The sequence below is a fragment of the Mya arenaria genome, chromosome 5 (genome assembly GCF_026914265.1).
Source record: "Mya arenaria isolate MELC-2E11 chromosome 5, ASM2691426v1".
In the NCBI taxonomy this organism is placed as follows: Eukaryota; Metazoa; Mollusca; class Bivalvia; order Myida; family Myidae; genus Mya; species Mya arenaria.
Window position 1 is genome coordinate 36,680,274 of NC_069126.1, and position 22,853 is coordinate 36,703,126.

General features: G+C 36.7%; 1 protein-coding gene across 1 annotated transcript; it reads left to right on the forward strand.

The window, feature by feature from the left end:
- Positions 1 to 641: 641 nt before the first annotated feature.
- On the forward strand, positions 642 to 14,270 carry LOC128235656 (uncharacterized; the record flags this gene model as incomplete). Its single annotated transcript, XM_052950460.1, has 3 exons — positions 642 to 684; positions 853 to 905; positions 14,214 to 14,270. Coding segments are annotated over exons 1-3 (153 nt in total), but the record flags the coding sequence as incomplete, so codon positions are not given.
- Positions 14,271 to 22,853: the final 8,583 nt, after the last annotated feature.

Consider the following 22,853-nt stretch of genomic DNA (forward strand, 5'->3'; position numbering starts at 1 on the left):
GTTGGTTTTTGAAATCTTACAGTGAACATGTTAAAAGGCACCAGCATTGTTCCCAAGATCTCTTAAACCGAACCTGAGTAGTAGAAAATGTTTATTTAATTTTGTGTATTTCAAGAAATATAGTATTGTATATTGGATGGGTCTTCGGGTTTGTAGATTGAATGTTATAAATGGTGTATTTTCATCAGATGAAAAGGATTAAGAAAACCTGATTTGTTTTATTCTGTTGGTTAATACTAGTTTATAAGCACTTTTATGTATTTGTTTGTATTATTATTATTACTGTACTTGATTTAATTATATATAGACTTTATATGGGAACATATGGTGCTGCTTTTAGTCAAATGTTTCAGGGTCCACTGTACCGGAAGGGTCCAGCCATCCACCCGAAGAGAAGCCGCTTGCAGTGGAGTTGGCTACTGATGACAACCCACCAATGAGGCGATGGCTCAAAGCGGGCCCGGATGAGGTAAGAATAGGTCTTGAAACCTTATTCATATATATATATTGGTAAAGAAGATAATGATAATAGTGATGGGTAAAATGCGTTCAGTTAGTGAGAATTCAATGACAAAGGATGTAATGGATGTTGATTATGGTCTTGCATTTGGAATATGATGAGGAGGCGGATGAGGATAAGGATGGAGATGAGGATGAAAACCAAGAAGAAAGCTTCTGCTCCTGGTGGTGGTGCTACTACTGCTGCTGCTGTTGCTGCTCATGATGATGATGATAATAATGCTGCTGCTGTTGCTGCTGCTGCTGATGATGATGAAGATTATGACAAATGAAGATTATGTCAGGTGAAGACGATGATGATAATGATGATAGTGAAGAGGGGGGATTGAGAAGAAGAAGAAGAAGAAGAAGAAGAAGAAGAAGAAGAAGAAGAAGAAGAAGAAGAAGAAGATTGCTAACTTTGGCATTCAAGATATTCACATTGCAAAAAAGACTGATGAATCGATTCGTTAATACTTTTCAAGTTTTGTCCATTCAAATTTAATTAATCTAATTTACTCAGGTTGGCGGGATGCGGCTTGGCTAGCACTGGAGTTCGCTTCCTCTGCTGCTGTGGACAACACCATCAACAAAGTTATGTTTCATTTTGCTCGCTTTTTAAGAATTTGTTGAAAAGTTCGAAAATCTGTTTCAATCAGTAAGTCAAGTTTTCTTTTTTAAAGAAATACACATACATGAATAGGCATTTTCTGTTGGTTTTTGAAATCTTACAGTGAACATGTTAAAAGGCACCAGCATTGTTCCCAAGATCTCTTAAACCGAACCTGAGTAGTAGAAAATGTTTATTTAATTTTGTGTATTTCAAGAAATATAGTATTGTATATTGGATGGGTCTTCGGGTTTGTAGATTGAATGTTATAAATGGTGTATTTTCATCAGATGAAAAGGATTAAGAAAACCTGATTTGTTTTATTCTGTTGGTTAATACTAGTTTATAAGCACTTTTATGTATTTGTTTGTATTATTATTATTACTGTACTTGATTTAATTATATATAGACTTTATATGGGAACATATGGTGCTGCTTTTAGTCAAATGTTTCAGGGTCCACTGTACCGGAAGGGTCCAGCCATCCACCCGAAGAGAAGCCGCTTGCAGTGGAGTTGGCTACTGATGACAACCCACCAATGAGGCGATGGCTCAAAGCGGGCCCGGATGAGGTAAGAATAGGTCTTGAAACCTTATTCATATATATATATTGGTAAAGAAGATAATGATAATAGTGATGGGTAAAATGCGTTCAGTTAGTGAGAATTCAATGACAAAGGATGTAATGGATGTTGATTATGGTCTTGCATTTGGAATATGATGAGGAGGCGGATGAGGATAAGGATGGAGATGAGGATGAAAACCAAGAAGAAAGCTTCTGCTCCTGGTGGTGGTGCTACTACTGCTGCTGCTGTTGCTGCTCATGATGATGATGATAATAATGCTGCTGCTGTTGCTGCTGCTGCTGATGATGATGAAGATTATGACAAATGAAGATTATGTCAGGTGAAGACGATGATGATAATGATGATAGTGAAGAGGGGGGATTGAGAAGAAGAAGAAGAAGAAGAAGAAGAAGAAGAAGAAGAAGAAGAAGAAGAAGAAGAAGAAGATTGCTAACTTTGGCATTCAAGATATTCACATTGCAAAAAAGACTGATGAATCGATTCGTTAATACTTTTCAAGTTTTGTCCATTCAAATTTAATTAATCTAATTTACTCAGGTTGGCGGGATGCGGCTTGGCTAGCACTGGAGTTCGCTTCCTCTGCTGCTGTGGACAACACCATCAACAAAGTTATGTTTCATTTTGCTCGCTTTTTAAGAATTTGTTGAAAAGTTCGAAAATCTGTTTCAATCAGTAAGTCAAGTTTTCTTTTTTAAAGAAATACACATACATGAATAGGCATTTTCTGTTGGTTTTTGAAATCTTACAGTGAACATGTTAAAAGGCACCAGCATTGTTCCCAAGATCTCTTAAACCGAACCTGAGTAGTAGAAAATGTTTATTTAATTTTGTGTATTTCAAGAAATATAGTATTGTATATTGGATGGGTCTTCGGGTTTGTAGATTGAATGTTATAAATGGTGTATTTTCATCAGATGAAAAGGATTAAGAAAACCTGATTTGTTTTATTCTGTTGGTTAATACTAGTTTATAAGCACTTTTATGTATTTGTTTGTATTATTATTTTTACTGTACTTGATTTAATTATATATAGACTTTATATGGGAACATATGGTGCTGCTTTTAGTCAAATGTTTCAGGGTCCACTGTACCGGAAGGGTCCAGCCATCCACCCGAAGAGAAGCCGCTTGCAGTGGAGTTGGCTACTGATGACAACCCACCAATGAGGCGATGGCTCAAAGCGGGCCCGGATGAGGTAAGAATAGGTCTTGAAACCTTATTCATATATATATATTGGTAAAGAAGATAATGATAATAGTGATGGGTAAAATGCGTTCAGTTAGTGAGAATTCAATGACAAAGGATGTAATGGATGTTGATTATGGTCTTGCATTTGGAATATGATGAGGAGGCGGATGAGGATAAGGATGGAGATGAGGATGAAAACCAAGAAGAAAGCTTCTGCTCCTGGTGGTGGTGCTACTACTGCTGCTGCTGTTGCTGCTCATGATGATGATGATAATAATGCTGCTGCTGTTGCTGCTGCTGCTGATGATGATGAAGATTATGACAAATGAAGATTATGTCAGGTGAAGACGATGATGATAATGATGATAGTGAAGAGGGGGGATTGAGAAGAAGAAGAAGAAGAAGAAGAAGAAGAAGAAGAAGAAGAAGAAGAAGAAGATTGCTAACTTTGGCATTCAAGATATTCACATTGCAAAAAAGACTGATGAATCGATTCGTTAATACTTTTCAAGTTTTGTCCATTCAAATTTAATTAATCTAATTTACTCAGGTTGGCGGGATGCGGCTTGGCTAGCACTGGAGTTCGCTTCCTCTGCTGCTGTGGACAACACCATCAACAAAGTTATGTTTCATTTTGCTCGCTTTTTAAGAATTTGTTGAAAAGTTCGAAAATCTGTTTCAATCAGTAAGTCAAGTTTTCTTTTTTAAAGAAATACACATACATGAATAGGCATTTTCTGTTGGTTTTTGAAATCTTACAGTGAACATGTTAAAAGGCACCAGCATTGTTCCCAAGATCTCTTAAACCGAACCTGAGTAGTAGAAAATGTTTATTTAATTTTGTGTATTTCAAGAAATATAGTATTGTATATTGGATGGGTCTTCGGGTTTGTAGATTGAATGTTATAAATGGTGTATTTTCATCAGATGAAAAGGATTAAGAAAACCTGATTTGTTTTATTCTGTTGGTTAATACTAGTTTATAAGCACTTTTATGTATTTGTTTGTATTATTATTATTACTGTACTTGATTTAATTATATATAGACTTTATATGGGAACATATGGTGCTGCTTTTAGTCAAATGTTTCAGGGTCCACTGTACCGGAAGGGTCCAGCCATCCACCCGAAGAGAAGCCGCTTGCAGTGGAGTTGGCTACTGATGACAACCCACCAATGAGGCGATGGCTCAAAGCGGGCCCGGATGAGGTAAGAATAGGTCTTGAAACCTTATTCATATATATATATTGGTAAAGAAGATAATGATAATAGTGATGGGTAAAATGCGTTCAGTTAGTGAGAATTCAATGACAAAGGATGTAATGGATGTTGATTATGGTCTTGCATTTGGAATATGATGAGGAGGCGGATGAGGATAAGGATGGAGATGAGGATGAAAACCAAGAAGAAAGCTTCTGCTCCTGGTGGTGGTGCTACTACTGCTGCTGCTGTTGCTGCTCATGATGATGATGATAATAATGCTGCTGCTGTTGCTGCTGCTGCTGATGATGATGAAGATTATGACAAATGAAGATTATGTCAGGTGAAGACGATGATGATAATGATGATAGTGAAGAGGGGGGATTGAGAAGAAGAAGAAGAAGAAGAAGAAGAAGAAGAAGAAGAAGAAGAAGAAGAAGAAGAAGAAGAAGAAGATTGCTAACTTTGGCATTCAAGATATTCACATTGCAAAAAAGACTGATGAATCGATTCGTTAATACTTTTCAAGTTTTGTCCATTCAAATTTAATTAATCTAATTTACTCAGGTTGGCGGGATGCGGCTTGGCTAGCACTGGAGTTCGCTTCCTCTGCTGCTGTGGACAACACCATCAACAAAGTTATGTTTCATTTTGCTCGCTTTTTAAGAATTTGTTGAAAAGTTCGAAAATCTGTTTCAATCAGTAAGTCAAGTTTTCTTTTTTAAAGAAATACACATACATGAATAGGCATTTTCTGTTGGTTTTTGAAATCTTACAGTGAACATGTTAAAAGGCACCAGCATTGTTCCCAAGATCTCTTAAACCGAACCTGAGTAGTAGAAAATGTTTATTTAATTTTGTGTATTTCAAGAAATATAGTATTGTATATTGGATGGGTCTTCGGGTTTGTAGATTGAATGTTATAAATGGTGTATTTTCATCAGATGAAAAGGATTAAGAAAACCTGATTTGTTTTATTCTGTTGGTTAATACTAGTTTATAAGCACTTTTATGTATTTGTTTGTATTATTATTTTTACTGTACTTGATTTAATTATATATAGACTTTATATGGGAACATATGGTGCTGCTTTTAGTCAAATGTTTCAGGGTCCACTGTACCGGAAGGGTCCAGCCATCCACCCGAAGAGAAGCCGCTTGCAGTGGAGTTGGCTACTGATGACAACCCACCAATGAGGCGATGGCTCAAAGCGGGCCCGGATGAGGTAAGAATAGGTCTTGAAACCTTATTCATATATATATATTGGTAAAGAAGATAATGATAATAGTGATGGGTAAAATGCGTTCAGTTAGTGAGAATTCAATGACAAAGGATGTAATGGATGTTGATTATGGTCTTGCATTTGGAATATGATGAGGAGGCGGATGAGGATAAGGATGGAGATGAGGATGAAAACCAAGAAGAAAGCTTCTGCTCCTGGTGGTGGTGCTACTACTGCTGCTGCTGTTGCTGCTCATGATGATGATGATAATAATGCTGCTGCTGTTGCTGCTGCTGCTGATGATGATGAAGATTATGACAAATGAAGATTATGTCAGGTGAAGACGATGATGATAATGATGATAGTGAAGAGGGGGGATTGAGAAGAAGAAGAAGAAGAAGAAGAAGAAGAAGAAGAAGAAGAAGAAGAAGAAGAAGAAGAAGAAGATTGCTAACTTTGGCATTCAAGATATTCACATTGCAAAAAAGACTGATGAATCGATTCGTTAATACTTTTCAAGTTTTGTCCATTCAAATTTAATTAATCTAATTTACTCAGGTTGGCGGGATGCGGCTTGGCTAGCACTGGAGTTCGCTTCCTCTGCTGCTGTGGACAACACCATCAACAAAGTTATGTTTCATTTTGCTCGCTTTTTAAGAATTTGTTGAAAAGTTCGAAAATCTGTTTCAATCAGTAAGTCAAGTTTTCTTTTTTAAAGAAATACACATACATGAATAGGCATTTTCTGTTGGTTTTTGAAATCTTACAGTGAACATGTTAAAAGGCACCAGCATTGTTCCCAAGATCTCTTAAACCGAACCTGAGTAGTAGAAAATGTTTATTTAATTTTGTGTATTTCAAGAAATATAGTATTGTATATTGGATGGGTCTTCGGGTTTGTAGATTGAATGTTATAAATGGTGTATTTTCATCAGATGAAAAGGATTAAGAAAACCTGATTTGTTTTATTCTGTTGGTTAATACTAGTTTATAAGCACTTTTATGTATTTGTTTGTATTATTATTTTACTGTACTTGATTTAATTATATATAGACTTTATATGGGAACATATGGTGCTGCTTTTAGTCAAATGTTTCAGGGTCCACTGTACCGGAAGGGTCCAGCCATCCACCCGAAGAGAAGCCGCTTGCAGTGGAGTTGGCTACTGATGACAACCCACCAATGAGGCGATGGCTCAAAGCGGGCCCGGATGAGGTAAGAATAGGTCTTGAAACCTTATTCATATATATATATTGGTAAAGAAGATAATGATAATAGTGATGGGTAAAATGCGTTCAGTTAGTGAGAATTCAATGACAAAGGATGTAATGGATGTTGATTATGGTCTTGCATTTGGAATATGATGAGGAGGCGGATGAGGATAAGGATGGAGATGAGGATGAAAACCAAGAAGAAAGCTTCTGCTCCTGGTGGTGGTGCTACTACTGCTGCTGCTGTTGCTGCTCATGATGATGATGATAATAATGCTGCTGCTGTTGCTGCTGCTGCTGATGATGATGAAGATTATGACAAATGAAGATTATGTCAGGTGAAGACGATGATGATAATGATGATAGTGAAGAGGGGGGATTGAGAAGAAGAAGAAGAAGAAGAAGAAGAAGAAGAAGAAGAAGAAGAAGAAGAAGAAGAAGATTGCTAACTTTGGCATTCAAGATATTCACATTGCAAAAAAGACTGATGAATCGATTCGTTAATACTTTTCAAGTTTTGTCCATTCAAATTTAATTAATCTAATTTACTCAGGTTGGCGGGATGCGGCTTGGCTAGCACTGGAGTTCGCTTCCTCTGCTGCTGTGGACAACACCATCAACAAAGTTATGTTTCATTTTGCTCGCTTTTTAAGAATTTGTTGAAAAGTTCGAAAATCTGTTTCAATCAGTAAGTCAAGTTTTCTTTTTTAAAGAAATACACATACATGAATAGGCATTTTCTGTTGGTTTTTGAAATCTTACAGTGAACATGTTAAAAGGCACCAGCATTGTTCCCAAGATCTCTTAAACCGAACCTGAGTAGTAGAAAATGTTTATTTAATTTTGTGTATTTCAAGAAATATAGTATTGTATATTGGATGGGTCTTCGGGTTTGTAGATTGAATGTTATAAATGGTGTATTTTCATCAGATGAAAAGGATTAAGAAAACCTGATTTGTTTTATTCTGTTGGTTAATACTAGTTTATAAGCACTTTTATGTATTTGTTTGTATTATTATTTTACTGTACTTGATTTAATTATATATAGACTTTATATGGGAACATATGGTGCTGCTTTTAGTCAAATGTTTCAGGGTCCACTGTACCGGAAGGGTCCAGCCATCCACCCGAAGAGAAGCCGCTTGCAGTGGAGTTGGCTACTGATGACAACCCACCAATGAGGCGATGGCTCAAAGCGGGCCCGGATGAGGTAAGAATAGGTCTTGAAACCTTATTCATATATATATATTGGTAAAGAAGATAATGATAATAGTGATGGGTAAAATGCGTTCAGTTAGTGAGAATTCAATGACAAAGGATGTAATGGATGTTGATTATGGTCTTGCATTTGGAATATGATGAGGAGGCGGATGAGGATAAGGATGGAGATGAGGATGAAAACCAAGAAGAAAGCTTCTGCTCCTGGTGGTGCTGCTACTACTACTGCTGCTGCTGTTGCTGCTCATGATGATGATGATAATAATGCTGCTGCTGTTGCTGCTGCTGCTGATGATGATGAAGATTATGACAAATGAAGATTATGTCAGGTGAAGACGATGATGATAATGATGATAGGTGAAGAGGGGGGATTGAGAAGAAGAAGAAGAAGAAGAAGAAGAAGAAGAAGAAGAAGAAGAAGAAGAAGAAGAAGAAGAAGAAGAAGAAGAAGAAGAAGATTGCTAACTTTGGCATTCAAGATATTCACATTGCAAAAAAGACTGATGAATCGATTCGTTAATACTTTTCAAGTTTTGTCCATTCAAATTTAATTAATCTAATTTACTCAGGTTGGCGGGATGCGGCTTGGCTAGCACTGGAGTTCGCTTCCTCTGCTGCTGTGGACAACACCATCAACAAAGTTATGTTTCATTTTGCTCGCTTTTTAAGAATTTGTTGAAAAGTTCGAAAATCTGTTTCAATCAGTAAGTCAAGTTTTCTTTTTTAAAGAAATACACATACATGAATAGGCATTTTCTGTTGGTTTTTGAAATCTTACAGTGAACATGTTAAAAGGCACCAGCATTGTTCCCAAGATCTCTTAAACCGAACCTGAGTAGTAGAAAATGTTTATTTAATTTTGTGTATTTCAAGAAATATAGTATTGTATATTGGATGGGTCTTCGGGTTTGTAGATTGAATGTTATAAATGGTGTATTTTCATCAGATGAAAAGGATTAAGAAAACCTGATTTGTTTTATTCTGTTGGTTAATACTAGTTTATAAGCACTTTTATGTATTTGTTTGTATTATTATTATTACTGTACTTGATTTAATTATATATAGACTTTATATGGGAACATATGGTGCTGCTTTTAGTCAAATGTTTCAGGGTCCACTGTACCGGAAGGGTCCAGCCATCCACCCGAAGAGAAGCCGCTTGCAGTGGAGTTGGCTACTGATGACAACCCACCAATGAGGCGATGGCTCAAAGCGGGCCCGGATGAGGTAAGAATAGGTCTTGAAACCTTATTCATATATATATATTGGTAAAGAAGATAATGATAATAGTGATGGGTAAAATGCGTTCAGTTAGTGAGAATTCAATGACAAAGGATGTAATGGATGTTGATTATGGTCTTGCATTTGGAATATGATGAGGAGGCGGATGAGGATAAGGATGGAGATGAGGATGAAAACCAAGAAGAAAGCTTCTGCTCCTGGTGGTGGTGCTACTACTGCTGCTGCTGTTGCTGCTCATGATGATGATGATAATAATGCTGCTGCTGTTGCTGCTGCTGCTGATGATGATGAAGATTATGACAAATGAAGATTATGTCAGGTGAAGACGATGATGATAATGATGATAGTGAAGAGGGGGGATTGAGAAGAAGAAGAAAGAAGAAGAAGAAGAAGAAGAAGAAGAAGAAGAAGAAGAAGAAGAAGAAGAAGATTGCTAACTTTGGCATTCAAGATATTCACATTGCAAAAAAGACTGATGAATCGATTCGTTAATACTTTTCAAGTTTTGTCCATTCAAATTTAATTAATCTAATTTACTCAGGTTGGCGGGATGCGGCTTGGCTAGCACTGGAGTTCGCTTCCTCTGCTGCTGTGGACAACACCATCAACAAAGTTATGTTTCATTTTGCTCGCTTTTTAAGAATTTGTTGAAAAGTTCGAAAATCTGTTTCAATCAGTAAGTCAAGTTTTCTTTTTTAAAGAAATACACATACATGAATAGGCATTTTCTGTTGGTTTTTGAAATCTTACAGTGAACATGTTAAAAGGCACCAGCATTGTTCCCAAGATCTCTTAAACCGAACCTGAGTAGTAGAAAATGTTTATTTAATTTTGTGTATTTCAAGAAATATAGTATTGTATATTGGATGGGTCTTCGGGTTTGTAGATTGAATGTTATAAATGGTGTATTTTCATCAGATGAAAAGGATTAAGAAAACCTGATTTGTTTTATTCTGTTGGTTAATACTAGTTTATAAGCACTTTTATGTATTTGTTTGTATTATTATTATTACTGTACTTGATTTAATTATATATAGACTTTATATGGGAACATATGGTGCTGCTTTTAGTCAAATGTTTCAGGGTCCACTGTACCGGAAGGGTCCAGCCATCCACCCGAAGAGAAGCCGCTTGCAGTGGAGTTGGCTACTGATGACAACCCACCAATGAGGCGATGGCTCAAAGCGGGCCCGGATGAGGTAAGAATAGGTCTTGAAACCTTATTCATATATATATATTGGTAAAGAAGATAATGATAATAGTGATGGGTAAAATGCGTTCAGTTAGTGAGAATTCAATGACAAAGGATGTAATGGATGTTGATTATGGTCTTGCATTTGGAATATGATGAGGAGGCGGATGAGGATAAGGATGGAGATGAGGATGAAAACCAAGAAGAAAGCTTCTGCTCCTGGTGGTGGTGCTACTACTGCTGCTGCTGTTGCTGCTCATGATGATGATGATAATAATGCTGCTGCTGTTGCTGCTGCTGCTGATGATGATGAAGATTATGACAAATGAAGATTATGTCAGGTGAAGACGATGATGATAATGATGATAGTGAAGAGGGGGGATTGAGAAGAAGAAGAAGAAGAAGAAGAAGAAGAAGAAGAGAAGAAGAAGAAGAAGAAGAAGAAGAAGATTGCTAACTTTGGCATTCAAGATATTCACATTGCAAAAAAGACTGATGAATCGATTCGTTAATACTTTTCAAGTTTTGTCCATTCAAAGTTAATTAATCTAATTTACTCAGGTTGGCGGGATGCGGCTTGGCTAGCACTGGAGTTCGCTTCCTCTGCTGCTGTGGACAACACCATCAACAAAGTTATGTTTCATTTTGCTCGCTTTTTAAGAATTTGTTGAAAAGTTCGAAAATCTGTTTCAATCAGTAAGTCAAGTTTTCTTTTTTAAAGAAATACACATACATGAATAGGCATTTTCTGTTGGTTTTTGAAATCTTACAGTGAACATGTTAAAAGGCACCAGCATTGTTCCCAAGATCTCTTAAACCGAACCCTGAGTAGTAGAAAATGTTTATTTAATTTTGTGTATTTCAAGAAATATAGTATTGTATATTGGATGGGTCTTCGGGTTTGTAGATTGAATGTTATAAATGGTGTATTTTCATCAGATGAAAAGGATTAAGAAACCTGATTTGTTTTATTCTGTTGGTTAATACTAGTTTATAAGCACTTTTATGTATTTGTTTGTATTATTATTATTACTGTACTTGATTTAATTATATATAGACTTTATATGGGAACATATGGTGCTGCTTTTAGTCAAATGTTTCAGGGTCCACTGTACCGGAAGGGTCCAGCCATCCACCCGAAGAGAAGCCGCTTGCAGTGGAGTTGGCTACTGATGACAACCCACCAATGAGGCGATGGCTCAAAGCGGGCCCGGATGAGGTAAGAATAGGTCTTGAAACCTTATTCATATATATATATTGGTAAAGAAGATAATGATAATAGTGATGGGTAAAATGCGTTCAAGTTAGTGAGAATTCAATGACTAAAGGATGTAATGGATGTTGATTATGGTCTTGCATTTGGAATATGATGAGGAGGCGGATGAGGATAAGGATGGAGATGAGGATGAAAACCAAGAAGAAAGCTTCTGCTCCTGGTGGTGCTGCTACTACTGCTGCTGCTGTTGCTGCTCATGATGATGATGATGATAATAATGCTGCTGCTGTTGCTGCTGCTGCTGATGATGATGAAGATTATGACAAATGAAGATTATGTCAGGTGAAGACGATGATGATAATGATGATAGTGAAGAGGGGGGATTGAGAAGAAGAAGAAGAAGAAGAAGAAGAAGAAGAAGAAGAAGAAGAAGAAGAAGAAGAAGAAGAAGATTGCTAACTTTGGCATTCAAGATATTCACATTGCAAAAAAGACTGATGAATCGATTCGTTAATACTTTTCAAGTTTTGTCCATTCAAATTTAATTAATCTAATTTACTCAGATTGGCGGGATGCGGCTTGGCTAGCACTGGAGTTCGCTTCCTCTGCTGCTGTGGACAACACCATCAACAAAGTTATGTTTCATTTTGCTCGCTTTTTAAGAATTTGTTGAAAAGTTCGAAAATCTGTTTCAATCAGTAAGTCAAGTTTTCTTTTTTAAAGAAATACACATACATGAATAGGCATTTTCTGTTGGTTTTTGAAATCTTACAGTGAACATGTTAAAAGGCACCAGCACTTGTTCCCAAGATCTCTTAAACCGAACCCTGAGTAGTAGAAAATGTTTATTTAATTTTGTGTATTTCAAGAAATATAGTATTGTATATTGGATGGGTCTTCGGGTTTGTAGATTGAATGTTATAAATGGTGTATTTTCATCAGATGAAAAGGATTAAGAAAACCTGATTTGTTTTATTCTGTTGGTTAATACTAGTTTATAAGCACTTTTATGTATTTGTTTGTATTATTATTATTACTGTACTTGATTTAATTATATATAGACTTTATATGGGAACATATGGTGCTGCTTTTAGTCAAATGTTTCAGGGTCCACTGTACCGGAAGGGTCCAGCCATCCACCCGAAGAGAAGCCGCTTGCAGTGGAGTTGGCTACTGATGACAACCCACCAATGAGGCGATGGCTCAAAGCGGGCCCGGATGAGGTAAGAATAGGTCTTGAAACCTTATTCATATATATATATTGGTAAAGAAGATAATGATAATAGTGATGGGTAAAATGCGTTCAGTTAGTGAGAATTCAATGACTAAAGGATGTAATGGATGTTGATTATGGTCTTGCATTTGGAATATGATGAGGAGGCGGATGAGGATAAGGATGGAGATGAGGATGAAAACCAAGAAGAAAGCTTCTGCTCCTGGTGGTGGCTGCTACTACTGCTGCTGCTGTTGCTGCTCATGATGATGATGATGATAATAATGCTGCTGCTGTTGCTGCTGCTGCTGCTGATGATGATGAAGATTATGACTAATGAAGATTATGTCAGGTGAAGACGATGATGATAATGATGATAGTGAAGAGGGGGGGATTGAGAAGAAGAAGAAGAAGAAGAAGAAGAAGAAGAAGAAGAAGAAGAAGAAGAAGAAGAAGAAGATTGCTAACTTTGGCATTCAAGATATTCACATTGCAAAAAAGACTGATGAATCGATTCGTTTAATACTTTTCAAGTTTTGTCCATTCAAAGTTAATTAATCTAATTTACTCAGGTTGGCGGGATGCGGCTTGGCTAGCACTGGAGTTCGCTTCCTCTGCTGCTGTGGACAACACCATCAACAAAGTTATGTTTCATTTTGCTCGCTTTTTAAGAATTTGTTGAAAAGTTCGAAAATCTGTTTCAATCAGTAAGTCAAGTTTTCTTTTTTAAAGAAATACACATACATGAATAGGCATTTTCTGTTGGTTTTTGAAATCTTACAGTGAACATGTTAAAAGGCACCAGCATTGTTCCCAAGATCTCTTAAACCGAACCCGAGTAGTAGAAAATGTTTATTTAATTTTGTGTATTTCAAGAAATATAGTATTGTATATTGGATGGGTCTTCGGGTTTGTAGATTGAATGTTATAAATGGTATATTTTCATCAGATGAAAAGGATTAAGAAAACCTGATTTGTTTTATTCTGTTGGTTAATACTAGTTTATAAGCACTTTTATGTATTTGTTTGTATTATTATTATTACTGTACTTGATTTAATTATATATAGACTTTATATGGGAACATATGGTGCTGCTTTTAGTCAAATGTTTCAGGGTCCACTGTAACGGAAGGGTCCAGCCATCCACCCGAAGAGAAGCCGCTTGCAGTGGAGTTGGCTAACTGATGACAACCCACCAATGAGGCGATGGCTCAAAGCGGGCCCGGATGAGGTAAGAATAGGTCTTGAAACCTTATTCATATATATATATTGGTAAAGAAGATAATAATAATAGTGATGGGTAAAATGCGTTCAATTAGTGAGAATTCAATGAATAAAGGATGTAATGGATGTTGATTATGGTCTTGCATTTGGAATATGATGAGGAGGCGGATGAGGACAAGGATGGAGATGAGGATGAAAACCAAGAAGAAAGCTTCTGCTCCTGGTGGTGCTACTACTACTGCTGCTGCTGTTGCTGCTCATGATGATGATGATGATAATAATGCTGCTGCTGTTGCTGCTGCTGCTGATGATGATGAAGATTATGACAAATGAAGATTATGTCAGGTGAAGACGATGATGATAATGATGATAGTGAAGAGGGGGGATTGAGAAGAAGAAGAAGAAGAAGAAGAAGAAGAAGAAGAAGAAGAAGAAGAAGAAGAAGAAGAAGAAGATTGCTAACTTTGGCATTCAAGATATTCACATTGCAAAAAAGACTGATGAATCGATTCGTTAATACTTTTCAAGTTTTGTCCATTCAAAGTTAATTAATCTAATTTACTCAGGTTGGCGGGATGCGGCTTGGCTAGCACTGGAGTTCGCTTCCTCTGCTGCTGTGGACAACACCATCAACAAAGTTATGTTTCATTTTGCTCGCTTTTTAAGAATTTGTTGAAAAGTTCGAAAATCTGTTTCAATCAGTAAGTCAAGTTTTCTTTTTTAAAGAAATACACATACATGAATAGGCATTTTCTGTTGGTTTTTGAAATCTTACAGTGAACATGTTAAAAGGCACCAGCATTGTTCCCAAGATCTCTTAAACCGAACCCGAGTAGTAGAAAATGTTTATTTAATTTTGTGTATTTCAAGAAATATAGTATTGTATATTGGATGGGTCTTCGGGTTTGTAGATTGAATGTTATAAATGGTATATTTTCATCACATGAAAAGGCTTAAGAAACCTGATTTGTTTTATTCTGTTGGTTAATACTAGTTTATAAGCACTTTTATGTATTTGTTTGTATTATTATTATTACTGTACTTGATTTAATTTATATATAGACTTTATATGGGAACATATGGTGCTGCTTTTAGTCAAATGTTTCAGGGTCCACTGTAACGGAAGGGTCCAGCCACCCACCCGAAGAGAAGCCGCTTGCAGTGGAGTTGGCAACTGATGACAACCCACCAATGAGGCGATGGCTCAAAGCGGGCCCGGATGAGGTAAGAATAGGTCTTGAAACCTTATTCATATATATATATTGGTAAAGAAGATAATAATAATAATGATGGGTAAAATGCGTTCAATTAGTGAGAATTCAATAATAAAGGATGTAATGGATGTTGATTATGGTCTTGCATTTGGAATATGATGAGGAGGCGAATGAGGATAAGGATGGAGATGAGGATGAAAACCAAGAAGAAAGCTTCTGCTCCTGGTGGTGCTGCTACTACTGCTGCTGCTGTTGCTGCTCATGATGATGATGATGATAATAATGCTGATGCTGTTGCTGCTGCTGCTGATGATGATGAAGATTATGACAAATGAAGATTATGTCAGGTGAAGACGATGATGATAATGATGATAGTGAAGAGGGGGGGTGAGAAGAAGAAGAAGAAGAAGAAGAAGAAGAAGAAGAAGAAGAAGAAGAAGAAGAAGAAGAAGAAGAAGAAGAAGATTGCTAACTTTGGCATTCAAGATATTCACATTGCAAAAAAGACTGATGAATCGATTCGTTAATACTTTTCATTTTTTGTCCATTCAAAGTTAATTAATCTAATTTACTCAGGTTGGCGGGATGCGGCTTGGTTAGCACTGGAGTTCGCTTCCTCTGCTGCTGTGGACAACACCATCAACAAAGTTATGTTTCATTTTGCTCGCTTTTTAAGAATTTGTTGAAAAGTTCGAAAATCTGTTTCAATCAGTAAGTCAAGTTTTCTTTTTTAAAGAAATACACATACATGAATAGGCATTTTCTGTTGGTTTTTGAAATCTTACAGTGAACATGTTAAAAGGCACCAGCATTGTTCCCAAGATCTCTTAAACCGAACCCGAGTAGTAGAAAATGTTTATTTAATTTTGTGTATTTCAAGAAATATAGTATTGTATATTGGATGGGTCTTCGGGTTTGTAGATTGAATGTTATAAATGGTATATTTTCATCACATGAAAAGGCTTAAGAAACCTGATTTGTTTTATTCTGTTGGTTAATACTAGTTTATAAGCACTTTTATGTATTTGTTTGTATTATTATTATTACTGTACTTGATTTAATTATATATAGACTTTATATGGGAACATATGGTGCTGCTTTTAGTCAAATGTTTCAGGGTCCACTGTACCGGAAGGGTCCAGCCACCCACCCGAAGAGAAGCCGCTTGCAGTGGAGTTGGCTACTGATGACAACCCATCAATGAGGCGATGGCTCAAAGCGGGCCCGGATGAGGTAAGAATAGGTCTTGAAACCTTATTCATATATATATTGGTAAAGAAGATAATAATAATAATGATGGGTAAAATGCGTTCAATTAGTGAGAATTCAATAATAAAGGATGTAATGGATGTTGATTATGGTCTTGCATTTGGAATATGATGAGGAGGCGAATGAGGATAAGGATGGAGATGAGGATGAAAACCAAGAAGAAAGCTTCTGCTCCTGGTGGTGCTGCTACTACTACTGCTGCTGCTGTTGCTGCTGCTGATGATGATGATAATAATGCTGCTGCTGCTGATGATGATGATGATGATGACAGATGAAGATTATGACAAATGAAGATTATGTCAGGTGAAGACGATGATGATAATGATGATGGTGAAGAGGGGGGGGGGGGGTGAGAAGAAGAAGAAGATTGCTAACTTTGGCATTCAAGATATTCACATTGCAAAAAGGCTGATGAATCGATTCGTTATGATGACAGATGAAGATTATGACAGATGAAGATTATGTCAGGTGAAGACGATGATGATAATGATGATGGTGAAGAGGGGGTGAGAAGAAGAAGAAGAAGAAGAAGAAGAAGAAGAAGAAGAAGAAGAAGAAGAAGAAGAAGAAGATTGCTAACTTTGGCATTCAAGATATTCACATTGCAAAAAAGACTGATGAATCGATTCGTTAATACTTTTCAAGTTTTGTCCATTCAAAGTTAATTAATCTAATTTACTCAGGTTGGTGGGATGCGGCTTGGCTAGCACTGGAGTTCGCTTCCTCTGCTGCTGTGGACAACACCATCAACAAAGTTATGTTTCATTTTGCTCGTTTTTAAGAATTTGTTGAAAAGTTCGAAAATCTGTTTCAATCAGTAAGTCAAGTTTTCTTTTTTAAAGAAATACACATACATGAATAGGCATTTTCTGTTGGTTTTTGAAATCTTACAGTGAACATGTTAAAAGGCACCAGCATTGTTCCCAAGATCTCTTAAACCGAACCCGAGTAGTAGAAAATGTTTATTTAATTTTGTGTATTTCAAGAAATATAGTATTGTATATTGGATGGGCCTTCGGGTTTGTAGATTGAATGTTATAAATGGTATATTTTCTTCACATGAAAAGGCTTAAGAAAACCTGATTTGTTTTATTCTGTTGGTTAATACTAGTTTATAAGCACTTTTATGTATTTGTTTGTATTATTATTATTACTGTACTTGATTTAATTATATATAGACTTTATATGGGAACATATGGTGCTGCTTTTAGTCAAATGTTTCAGGGTCCACTGTACCGGAAGGGTCCAGCCATCCACCCGAAGAGAAGCCGCTTGCAGTGGAGTTGGCTACTGATGACAACCCACCAATGAGGCGATGGCTCAAAGCGGGCCCGGATGAGGTAAGAATAGGTCTTGAAACCTTATTCATATATATATTGGTAAAGAAGATAATGATAATAGTGATGGGTAAAATGCGTTCAGTTAGTGAGAATTCAATGACAAAGGATGTAATGGATGTTGATTATGGTCTTGCATTTGGAATATGATGAGGAGGCGGATGAGGATAAGGATGGAGATGAGGATGAAAACCAAGAAGAAAGCTTCTGCTCCTGGTGGTGCTGCTACTACTACTGCTGCTGCTGTTGCTGCTCATGATAATGATGATAATAATGCTGCTGCTGCTGCTGCTGATGATGATGATGACAGATGAAGATTATGACAAATGAAGATTATGTCAGGTGAAGACGATGATGATAATGATGATAGTGAAGAGGGGGGGGGTGAGAAGAAGAAGAAGAAGAAGAAGAAGAAGAAGAAGAAGAAGAAGAAGAAGAAGAAGAAGAAGAAGAAGAAAAGATTGCTAACTTTGGCATTCAAGATATTTACATTGCAAAAAAGACTGATGAATCGATTCGTTAATACTTTTCAAGTTTTGTCCATTCAAAGTTAATTAATCTAATTTACTCAGGTTGGCGGGATGCGGCTTGGCTAGCACTGGAGTTCGCTTCCTCTGCTGCTGTGGACAACACCATCAACAAAGTTATGTTTCATTTTGCTCGCTTTTTAAGAATTTGTTGAAAAGTTCGAAAATCTGTTTCAATCAGTAAGTCAAGTTTTCTTTTTTAAAGAAATACACATACATGAATAGGCATTTTCTGTTGGTTTTTGAAATCTTACAGTGAACATGTTAAAAGGCACCAGCATTGTTCCCAATATCTCTTAAACCGAACCCGAGTAGTAGAAAATGTTTATTTAATTTTGTGTATTTCAAGAAATATAGTATTGTATATTGGATGGGTCTTCGGGTTTGTAGATTGAATGTTATAAATGGTATATTTTCATCACATGAAAAGGCTTAAGAAACCTGATTTGTTTTATTCTGTTGGTTAATACTAGTTTATAAGCACTTTTATGTATTTGTTTGTATTATTATTATTACTGTACTTGATTTAATTATATATAGACTTTATATGGGAACATATGGTGCTGCTTTTAGTCAAATGTTTCAGGGTCCACTGTACCGGAAGGGTCCAGCCACCCACCCGAAGAGAAACCGCTTGCAGTGGAGTTGGCTACTGATGACAACCCACCAATGAGGCGATGGCTCAAAGCGGGCCCGGATGAGGTAAGAATAGGTCTTGAAACCTTATTCATATATATATTGGTAAAGAAGATAATGATAATAATGATGGGTAAAATGCGTTCAATTAGTGAGAATTCAATGATAAAGGATGTAATGGATGTTGATTATGGTCTTGCATTTGGAATATGATGAGGAGGCGGATGAGGATAAGGATGGAGATGAGGATGAAAACCAAGAAGAAAGCTTCTGCTCCTGGTGGTGCTGCTACTACTACTGCTGCTGCTGTTGCTGCTCATGATAATGATGATAATAATGCTGCTGCTGCTTATGATGATGATGATGATGATGATGATGATGATGACAGATGAAGATTATGACAAATGAAGATTATGTCAGGTGAAGACGATGATGATAATGATGATGGTGAAGAGGGGGGGGGGGGTGAGAAGAAGAAGAAGAAGAAGACTGCTAACTTTGGCATTCAAGATATTCACATTGCAAAAAAGACTGATGAATCGATTCGTTAATACTTTTCAAGTTTTGTCCATTCAAAGTTAATTAATCTAATTTACTCAGGTTGGCGGGATGCGGCTTGGCTAGCACTGGAGTTCGCTTCCTCTGCTGCTGTGGACAACACCATCAACAAAGTTATGTTTCATTTTGCTCGCTTTTTAAGAATTTGTTGAAAAGTTCGAAAATCTGTTTCAATCAGTAAGTCAAGTTTTCTTTTTTAAAGAAATACACATACATGAATAGGCATTTTCTGTTGGTTTTTGAAATCTTACAGTGAACATGTTAAAAGGCACCAGCATTGTTCCCAAGATCTCTTAAACCGAACCCGAGTAGTAGAAAATGTTTATTTAATTTTGTGTATTTCAAGAAATATAGTATTGTATATTGGATGGGTCTTCGGGTTTGTAGATTGAATGTTATAAATGGTATATTTTCTTCACATGAAAAGGCTTAAGAAAACCTGATTTGTTTTATTCTGTTGGTTAATACTAGTTTATAAGCACTTTTATGTATTTGTTTGTATTATTATTATTACTGTACTTGATTTAATTATATATAGACTTTATATGGGAACATATGGTGCTGCTTTTAGTCAAATGTTTCAGGGTCCACTGTACCGGAAGGGTCCAGCCATCCACCCGAAGAGAAGCCGCTTGCAGTGGAGTTGGCTACTGATGACAACCCACCAATGAGGCGATGGCTCAAAGCGGGCCCGGATGAGGTAAGAATAGGTCTTAAAACCTTATTCATATATATATTGGTAAAGAAGATAATGATAATAGTGATGGGTAAAATGCGTTCAGTTAGTGAGAATTCAATGACAAAGGATGTAATGGATGTTGATTATGGTCTTGCATTTGGAATATGATGAGGAGGCGGATGAGGATAAGGATGGAGATGAGGATGAAAACCAAGAAGAAAGCTTCTGCTCCTGGTGGTGCTGCTACTACTACTGCTGCTGCTGTTGCTGCTCATGATGATGATGATAATAATGCTGCTGCTGTTGCTGCTGATGATGATGATCACAGATGAAGATTATGACAAATGAAGATTATGTCAGGTGAAGACGATGATGATAATGATGATAGTGAAGATGGGGTGAGAAGAAGAAGAAGAAGAAGAAGAAGAAGAAGAAGAAGAAGAAGAAGAAGAAGTCGATTCGTTAATACTTTTCAAGTTTTGTCCATTCAAAGTTAATTAATCTAATTTACTCAGGTTGGTGGGATGCGGCTTGGCTAGCACTGGAGTTCGCTTCCTCTGCTGCTGTGGACAACACCATCAACAAAGTTATGTTTCATTTTGCTCGTTTTTAAGAATTTGTTGAAAAGTTCGAAAATCTGTTTCAATCAGTAAGTCAAGTTTTCTTTTTTAAAGAAATACACATACATGAATAGGCATTTTCTGTTGGTTTTTGAAATCTTACAGTGAACATGTTAAAAGGCACCAGCATTGTTCCCAAGATCTCTTAAACCGAACCCGAGTAGTAGAAAATGTTTATTTAATTTTGTGTATTTCAAGAAATATAGTATTGTATATTGGATGGGTCTTCGGGTTTGTAGATTGAATGTTATAAATGGTATATTTTCTTCACATGAAAAGGCTTAAGAAAACCTGATTTGTTTTATTCTGTTGGTTAATACTAGTTTATAAGCACTTTTATGTATTTGTTTGTATTATTATTTTTACTGTACTTGATTTAATTATATATAGACTTTATATGGGAACATATGGTGCTGCTTTTAGTCAAATGTTTCAGGGTCCACTGTACCGGAAGGGTCCAGCCATCCACCCGAAGAGAAGCCGCTTGCAGTGGAGTTGGCTACTGATGACAACCCACCAATGAGGCGATGGCTCAAAGCGGGCCCGGATGAGGTAAGAATAGGTCTTGAAACCTTATTCATATATATATTGGTAAAGAAGATAATGATAATAGTGATGGGTAAAATGCGTTCAGTTAGTGAGAATTCAATGACAAAGGATGTAATGGATGTTGATTATGGTCTTGCATTTGGAATATGATGAGGAGGCGGATGAGGATAAGGATGGAGATGAGGATGAAAACCAAGAAGAAAGCTTCTGCTCCTGGTGGTGCTGCTACTACTACTGCTGCTGCTGTTGCTGCTCATGATGATGATGATAATAATGCTGCTGCTGTTGCTGCTGATGATGATGATCACAGATGAAGATTATGACAAATGAAGATTATGTCAGGTGAAGACGATGATGATAATGATGATAGTGAAGAGGGGGGGGTGAGAAGAAGAAGAAGAAGAAGAAGAAGAAGAAGAAGAAGAAGAAGAAGAAGAAGAAAAAGATTGCTAACTTTGGCATTCAAGATATTTACATTGCAAAAAAGACTGATGAATCGATTCGTTAATACTTTTCAAGTTTTGTCCATTCAAAGTTAATTAATCTAATTTACTCAGGTTGGTGGGATGCGGCTTGGCTAGCACTGGAGTTCGCTTCCTCTGCTGCTGTGGACAACACCATCAACAAAGTTATGTTTCATTTTGCTCGCTTTTTTAAGAATTTGTTGAAAAGTTCGAAAATCTGTTTCAATCAGTAAGTCAAGTTTTCTTTTTTAAAGAAATACACATACATGAATAGGCATTTTCTGTTGGTTTTTGAAATCTTACAGTGAACATGTTAAAAGGCACCAGCATTGTTCCCAAGATCTCTTAAACCGAACCCGAGTAGTAGAAAATGTTTATTTAATTTTGTGTATTTCAAGAAATATAGTATTGTATATTGGATGGGTCTTCGGGTTTGTAGATTGAATGTTATAAATGGTATATTTTCTTCACATGAAAAGGCTTAAGAAAACCTGATTTGTTTTATTCTGTTGGTTAATACTAGTTTATAAGCACTTTTATGTATTTGTTTGTATTATTATTATTACTGTACTTGATTTAATTATATATAGACTTTATATGGGAACATATGGTGCTGCTTTTAGTCAAATGTTTCAGGGTCCACTGTACCGGAAGGGTCCAGCCATCCACCCGAAGAGAAGCCGCTTGCAGTGGAGTTGGCTACTGATGACAACCCACCAATGAGGCGATGGCTCAAAGCGGGCCCGGATGAGGTAAGAATAGGTCTTGAAACCTTATTCATATATATATTGGAAAAGAAGATAATGATAATAGTGATGGGTAAAATGCGTTCAGTTAGTGAGAATTCAATGACAAAGGATGTAATGGATGTTGATTATGGTCTTGCATTTGGAATATGATGAGGAGGCGGATGAGGATAAGGATGGAGATGAGGATGAAAACCAAGAAGAAAGCTTCTGCTCCTGGTGGTGCTGCTACTACTGCTGCTGCTGTTGCTGCTCATGATGATGATGATGATGATAATAATGCTGCTGCTGTTGCTGCTGCTGCTGATGATGATGAAGATTATGACAAATGAAGATTATGTCAGGTGAAGACGATGATGATAATGATGATAGTGAAGAGGGGGGTGAAAAGAAGAAGAAGAAGAAGAAGAAGAAGAAGAAGAAGAAGAAGAAGAA